The following is a 7,951-nucleotide window of genomic DNA, read 5'->3' as shown; positions in this document are numbered from 1 at the left end:
AATGGCTAAAATGTTCCCTCATCTAATAAAAGTCCCAAACGTGCTAAAGCTAGTGGTGGCCTACATTATCTGTGCGCCCAGACAGTGTCCTCCAAGAATGGCTTCTGATTTATATTTCTTTTCTCCTCTTTTGTTAATTTTTCACTGCAACTTTAGAAACAGCACCTATGCAGAACAGTTTCATTTTATTCATTATAAATTACACATAGGTGACCTCAACTTATTAGGCGACATTTTAAGACTATTGGCCTGGGCTGAACACTAATCTGTGCAATGTATCAATTTTCTTAAACTGCATGATGACTCACTACTTTGTTTTGGACTATAACATAAAATTCAGGTAAAATGTACTTAGGTTTTTTGTTATAACATCACAAAATATGAAAGGGTTCAATGAATATCAATGCGTCTTGAGCAACTGTACAAATATACAAATATGACAATAAAATTAGCCTTACAAGGATTTCTGATCTGCTTTTACTAGTTTAGGTCCTCAGTATTTCTCAAAAATGAAACTCCAAAAATATTTCAATGTTCATCATATATAAAACAATAATTTATTATCTCTCATTGTACTCATTGGACTCAAATTGTGAGGCTAACTAGGGATTTGTTAAGCTGGTTTCTCTTCCCGATACATAAAATTCTACAAAAGCAAGAGCATCTCTATGTGTGCACAAAATAAAACGCTTACTCCACATCTTACTCTAAAGGTTATTGTACATACACACATCAGTATCAACGTTCTCTTCATGTTGGAATAGATGGTACATCGCCGGTGGTCTTTAACTTTGGGAAATCAGCATCTTTTGGGAAAAATTAAAACAAAAAACCCCACACATTTTATACAAATTAAATGCTGGCTGGTAAATGCTGGCTGGTAAAGTATGGCTCACATTTTTTACACCCTTTCAAAACCTTCCAAAAAGAGTCAAATATTGCAGTTTCCAAAAAATATCCAAAAGAGCTGAAAACTAGAAAAGGTTACATCATTGCTTTACAGTTGCAAAATCCCATTCAGTGAAACCCAGCCATCTCTTAATGGAACTCTCCAATGAAAATGTAGGAACTAAAAGGCTTTTCTGATTTCCTATTTACACAGTGACGCCACATGTTGGTGGCAGCCCTCTCTGTCCAAGCCAGTACCGACTCACACCGTAGTCACAGACAGAAGTGAGTTATAAACCCTAGTCCCATCAGGTGACTTGGTGCCGTGGGTCAGCAGTTCCTGGATGGTCATCCAGTTGTCAAAAATTTTCTTATTTCTCTTTTTCATCATCTTTTTGTGGCTGAGTTCGATGATGTTAGGCTCCTTCTTGTCCTCGGGAGCACTCTGGTCCTTCAGACAGTCCACTCGGCTCTGCTTCATGAACTCGCGGCGCTGCTTCTGCTCCTTGGCCCGCATGGCGTGCTGCTTCCGCTCCTCCTTGCTCCAGTAGCGGCCCATCTTTAGTTCGCTGATGGCGTCGTCGTCTGTGGTCATGCCGCTGCGCTCTTCATGGATACGGAGGGCACGCTCCCTCAGCAACCTGTCCCGGACTGGCCGCTTCGTGATGTACCGCGTGCCGTCGCTGCGGATCTTTACTTTCCACTCCATCCTGGGCTCATGGTCACAGGGGCTGACTCCATCGCGGCACATGCTGACCAGACTCATCTGACTCTGGGCATATTCTACTGCAGATTTCTGTTGGATCAGCTGCATGTAGCTTTGGTAGTGCTGAGCGTGGGCCGGGATGTGAGCGTGCTGGTAAGGGGAATGTGGTTGAAAGCCTCGTCCACCCTTACTCGCCTCCCCAAGCTTCCTCTCTTTGCTCTCGGCTTGTAGCTCTCCGTCTAGGTCTTTAGAGGAGACTCTGCACCGCCTGGGGCCACCGGGTTCCTGCACTGGGGACAAGAGGGGCTTGTGTATCTTGCCATTTGAGACTCCAGATCCAGACAGTCCAACTGCGCCCTGATTCTCTGCTGCACGATGGAGGGAGTTATTCGGAGACAGTTCTAGAGTGAGAGGAGTGCTGCGGCAGCTCTCGCCGGTGTTGTAGGCACTCGAGCTATCCTTGTCTGATTTCTCAGGCAGCTCTGTGATGTCCGGCAGTTCGTGGCGGCGAGCGTCTATGCTGGTGTTGTAGTTGTGGAAGCCACTGTTGTGGAGCATCCATGATTCTCGGCACTGCTCCTTCAGCTGCTGCATCTTGTGGGCACGGACGATGTTCAGGCACTCCAGCTCGATGCTGCGCAGCTCCTCATTGAGCAACTCCAGCTCCTTATCTATGCCCTCCTCTGTCTGACCCTCAGTGCCCCCAGCAGCCAGGCTGAACAGGCCCTGAGCACCGCCACTCCTCATTTGACACTTTCGCTCCAGGAGCTTTCGGAAGCGCTCACACTCGTCGGCTGGGATGCCCAGGAAGTCAGCGTCGGCGTAGTCTGCAGAGATGAGCGACTCACCGCTGAAGGGCAGGTCAGTGCTGCCGAGGGTGTCCTGGCTATAGGTCAGTTTCCTGCAGCTGCCCAGTGTGTTGGAAGCTGTGGTCGTCTGATCGTCACCGAGGTTCTCTTGCTCAGAGCTCTCATCGTTCCGGGTGCTCTCGTCTGTGCGACCAACACCGCTGTCCTTTTCGTGGTGGTTGGAGAGCAATGTAGCCGTGTCTGTGGTGCCCCCGTCCTCCTCATGCTTCTTCTGCAAAGACAAAAAATCAAGTAAATTTGGAAAGTCTACCATAAAAGATCTTAAACTCAGATGCACACCAAGATCCACATTTTCAATTAACTTTGTAGAGTCATCTTAGGGATCACCACCTTGAACTGATTAAATTTTTAGTGCAAAGCTGCATTAAATTCTAGGATATTTGATAATGTAGATGTGCTATTACTCTTACTTCAACAGTTCAGTCTGAATTAAGGGATATTTTAACTATTCTCCTGTAGATTTACATACAATTTTTTTAATCAATATCCAGTTGCATGACTGTGGGGGAAGCTCCTACCACCACCACATAGTGTTAGTATTTATTTCTTTATTAGTATAGTTTGTTTCATTTAGACATATATTTTGTAATGGGTGCACACTTTAGTTAATGTCTGTCTGAATGGTTCACTTATACTTGTTTTTGTTTGAGGTGCCGCTTATAGGAACCAGCTGGTGGAGGAACCTGGGGCAAACCATCTACACATTTCTGAAAGACTGAAGGGGGAGACTTCAAGTTGTTTTTATTTGATTTTGTCACTTAAATATTCACTTATTGTTTGCTAAGTTAAAGTTAGTTTTGCTTTATTTGTTTATAGAATGCTTTAGTTAATTTTGTATTTATTTGTTCTTTTGTTAGATCAGACCTCCCTCAAGTGGTAAATTTAGGTTACTCCACCCCTATTTAAGCAGCCTTTGTTCTTTGTTTGGTAGGTCAGTTTTGTTTGTGTTTAGTTGGAGTTCAGTTGACCTCAGTTAATTTGGATCCAAATTTGTTATTTATTCTTTGATTTATTCTTGCTTTAAATCTTAATATTTTGTCAACAATTTTTTGAAGAATTAAAACCGAGACTTTTTCTACTTTGAACATTTTTTGTCCTTGTTTGAGTTTGGTCCCTCACAATGACCATATCGAGATCAAACTTCTGTTGTCACAGTTGACTCCAGAATACTTACCAAAGGTAGTACAAGTTGCAAAATAAGCCACTTGTAGTGCCTTCTACCACTGTGCTTGGTGTGAGGTCTTCTTATGTGTTGTCTTAATTTTTCTCTATCTGTGGTTTTGTTCATTATGCCTGAATATCTGTACTTTGTTCCATTAGTTAAAAAATGACTTTGTTCCTGCTCATTCCTAAACTGAAAATACAATTTTGCAAAGTTGTATTTTCAGAAAGAATTTCCTTCTTGTACCTTCCAAACAACCCATACTTGTTTTTCAAAGTATACGGTCAACATTATAGGGCCTGACATGTACCTCTTGGATGACCAGTAAGTGGTTTGTCGTTAACATCAACCTGTAGCTCTAGACCAGTGGTTCTTAACCTTTTTTGAGGTACCGAACCCACCAGTTTCATATGTGCATTCACTGAACCCTTCTGTAGTGATAAATCAATATGATTCCCCCCCCACCCCACCCCAAATTCAAGACATAGGGGTGACCCAACTAGAATCTAGTTGGGTCACCCCAAGATCACCAAGTCTTCTTAAAAGGTAGAGTCTCTGAGAACAGTTCTTCAAAATATAGTCAGTGTTTTCAGCAAAGTTGAGCTGACTGTCCAGGAACGACCCAAGGTATTTAAAATGTGCCACAGTTTCAACAGGTTGGCCATCGAGAGAAACTGGAACCACTTTAAGGTCTTGTTTAGATCATTTAATTAGCTCTACATTCTTAAGATAATGAAAAATTTATAATAAATAATAAAGACTTTGCAGTATTCTGATTTAGTAATGTAATTATATTAGTTGTGTTACCACCCCCACGGCACTAGAGGCAGTACCAACCCCGAAAAGATGCGACTAAGGAGCAGATTTAGAAGTACACCGAAAGCTACAGAATTTGGTAAAAACGGTGAGCTATGCTGAAGTAATTAAAGACACAAGCTCAAATCCATGCTGAGAGTGGAACTCCTTCAATAAGTGTTCCTCTGCAGCACTGATTGGCTGAGCAATGTAATGTGATCCTCTGCAGCAGCTCTGATTGGCTGAGCAATGTAATGTGATCCTCTGCAGCAGCTCTGATTGGCTGAGCAATGTAACATGATCCTCTGCAGCAAGTGATGGCAAAGCGGGGCGTCATCACGACTTTACACAAGTGTGTCTTTACCTCCGCGGCAGAGGCTCCGCCGAACCCCTGAGACCGACTCATCGAACCCCTGGGGTTCGATCGAACCCAGGTTAAGAACCACTGAATCATTCTCAGTTTTAAACAATGTTTCCTATTTTAGAATGATGGACTTCAGTGATGGCTTTTTGAGTCGATCTCCTATAATTGCCTCACAAAAATCATTGATGATGTCTTTCTACCAGGGTGTTGTGTTAATATACACTGGGCTCCAGAATACTAAGCTGACAAACATTTAGCTGTTGTGTTTGATGCTCTCTTTTTTCAGAGATATAGGAAGAAATTTTTTTCTTTTTTTTCACAATTAGTTGTAGTAGCTAACACTTTAGGGCTTTATTCCTCCTTTATGTGAGGTACTTTATCCACACAGTACTTTGTGAGCTTTAAGTATTTCCTGCAAACAAAATGTAGAAATTCTGTGAAAAGATGTATACACTGCACAAAAGTAAAGTCCCATGTTTTCTCTACAAATATTGCAAGAAACTAGTTACAGATTAAAACGTTTTATCCATGAACCCAATGTCCTCCTAGTCTCCTTCTGTTAACAATGAAAACAAGAAAACCGAAACCAGTCAAACATTAATTACTCAGATTGATTGTGTGTCTTCCTGCTCAGCATGCTGTGAACATATGTGTGTGTGTATGTGTGTATGTGTGTGTGTGTGTGTGTGTGTGCGCGTGTGTGTGTGTACCTGCTCCAGCACGCTGGCAGTGAACTGCATGGCCTGATGGTGTTGCTGCTCCAGCATGTCCATGTGGAGGTCATCCAGGAAGTCATTCCTATCATCATCCATCCAGCCCACGTCCAGCTGGGATGCCATAAGCAGTAGAAGAGAGACGCATCGGTAGACACACACATGAAACAGTGGAAATGTAAAAAAAAAAAACAACAACACACACACACAAAAGAAAACTGAGGGAGCAGAGAACATGCTTCTGATATTCAAGGCCTATGTGTCATCAAAAAAGCATTATACAGTGTATTGGTTATTGGTTAAAAGCTTCAGAAACTTTCATTTTAATCAGAATTTTATGGTGGATTTAGATACAGATTTAAGACGCAACATTAATAATCTTTTTTTTCTCCACTTCCTGTAAGCTATACTTTAGAAGCAGCAGTAATCTCACACTGTGTGCATGGATGACCAATCACTGTAAAACGGGTAACAAGCCCAGTTTACTTCAGGAGGTGTGAATCACAATTGAATTCTGAAGTGGACCAAAAAAGCAATCTCTGGTTCGCCTAAAAACTAGGTCTCGATTTGGTTGAAGTGAATCCCTAGTGGACCAGAGACTGCTCCAAAAGCAGAAAGCAGACTAAAGCTATGCACAACCAAAACAAATGTGTCTAGTGCTAGCAGGAGAAATGACAGACAAAAGAGAAATCCTACAACCACAACCTACAACAAAATTGTCCTCACTCCAATTTTGTTTACATTTTGTGAAGAAGAAAGTTGTGTCAATGTCTTCTTCAGGGGTTTTCATGTTGCTTCCTTCTGTGGTTCTTGGTTCAGCTTCACCACAGGTGAGTGATGGGATCAGGTTTTTTCAAGGGCTTTGTTTGTTTGACACAGTCCAGTGTGAAAGTGAAACTGCACCAACTGAAAATGTTACAAATGTTGCAATTTTGGCCCTAATTGAAACTGAATCTACCACAGTCTCAGATGTGAAAACACCGTGAGTTATCTTCCGTCAGTAACGGCGTACACACTGAAGAGTATTGGTGCTTTTGCAACCTGGCAATGCTTAGGTCAAATGGATTTAATGAGTTGACCTAAGATTTGCAGATTTTTGAGTTTCTGGGTTGATCAAGATGAAAATCATCCAATTTCGATCACCAGATAATTTTTCTGTGAATCTCTGAGTTTACAGTACTAACCTGTAAACCCAGTATACCACACATATCCTGACAGGCTTATTACCTGGATCTCTGGTCGGGCCACCAACAGAGAGATGTTCTGGTTGCCCTCAGTGGTCAACAACGCCACCGCATCCTCTCGGTTTTGGATCTCAACACCATTGATCTGGATGAACATAAAAATTGGCTGTTTTTCTGTTTTTAACACTAATCATGTCTAGTTCTATTCAAACCAATTGAAGCTTCTAGCATTAGTATTTGTAACTCTTACCTGTATGATTTTGTCCCCTTCTCTAATTCTACCATCCTTTGCAGCGATGCTGTTTGGATCGATCTAGAGGAACATGTTTAAATTATGAGTTAAAGTGAACATTATTCCTTTTGACAAAGCACAGTTAAAGCAGATCTGAGCACAACCCTGGAACCTTTACCTCGCTAATGTAGATCCCAGCCTCATCCTCGTCATCAGTCCTGTAACAGATGGTCAGGCCCAGTTTATCTTGGATGTTTGCTCGGTACAGATCCACCTCCTGGTTAGATACAAATTAAACCTGAAATTACTTTCCTCCCCCAAATGAAGCAGGAGAAAAATAGCTGGGAGCTTGTGTAAGTGTATTTCTAGACAAAGTAAATGTATTGACCACAAAATGGGGCCAGAGAGCAACGCAAATCTATCAATCACTGTAATAAATCTTTCAGCTGGATGCAGGGAGGCCATCGGCTTTTCTTAGAGGCCCACTGACAGCATGAGGGATGATGCAGTGAGCTGCAGACAGCCAATGTGCTGTTTCACCTTTAATCTCACAGACAAAGTTAAGAACAGCATTGGTCTCAGAGGCCAAAGGGCAAGCTCTGTGAGGGGTAGCCCCTAAAAAAACCAAGCCATGAGTGATTTTGTGGGTAAATCTGGAGTGATACCCTTCTTTTGGCCCAGAATATACTGGGCCAAAAGAAGGGTTAAATGTTAAATTGGGTTAACATTTAACCCAATTTCATACAAATCCACAAACAAGTGGGATTAGCTAACTGATGAGGTTAGACAGCATGCTAACTAAACCAACTGAACTATCAGTGCCACCTTCTTGCTTTCTCGCAGAGCGTTTTTTATGAGTAGACAAGGATGAAAGAATGATGATGTGCAAAATTGGACTGTTTTTCTATGAGGTAAAATGCATAATTGAACATAAGCAATTGTAAGTAAGCAGCCTGCCAGGGGCGGATCTAGAAAAATATTTATGGGGTGGCAAGAGGGGGGCAGAAATATTTTCAGGGGTGGCAGTATATATATATA

At 42.0% G+C, this 7,951-nt stretch overlaps 1 protein-coding gene across 1 annotated transcript in view; it reads right to left on the bottom strand.

The window, feature by feature from the left end:
- Nucleotides 1-466: 466 nt before the first annotated feature.
- pdzrn3b (PDZ domain containing RING finger 3b) overlaps nucleotides 467-7,951 on the bottom strand; it is a 26,385-nt gene continuing 18,900 nt past the window's right edge. Inside the window, exons 3-7 of the mRNA XM_007547090.2 lie at nucleotides 7,092-7,190; nucleotides 6,932-6,994; nucleotides 6,725-6,826; nucleotides 5,495-5,611; nucleotides 467-2,674 (exon numbers count right to left, since the gene is read on the bottom strand). Coding sequence (XP_007547152.1) covers nucleotides 1,151-2,674; nucleotides 5,495-5,611; nucleotides 6,725-6,826; nucleotides 6,932-6,994; nucleotides 7,092-7,190 — 1,905 coding nt within the window. The 3' untranslated portion in view covers nucleotides 467-1,150. The remainder of the gene's footprint in view (nucleotides 2,675-5,494; nucleotides 5,612-6,724; nucleotides 6,827-6,931; nucleotides 6,995-7,091; nucleotides 7,191-7,951) is intronic.

This window comes from Poecilia formosa, unplaced genomic scaffold (genome assembly GCF_000485575.1).
Source record: "Poecilia formosa unplaced genomic scaffold, Poecilia_formosa-5.1.2 Scaffold18, whole genome shotgun sequence".
Taxonomy (NCBI): domain Eukaryota; kingdom Metazoa; phylum Chordata; class Actinopteri; order Cyprinodontiformes; family Poeciliidae; genus Poecilia; species Poecilia formosa.
This window is presented reverse-complemented; position numbering and strand designations above follow the sequence as displayed.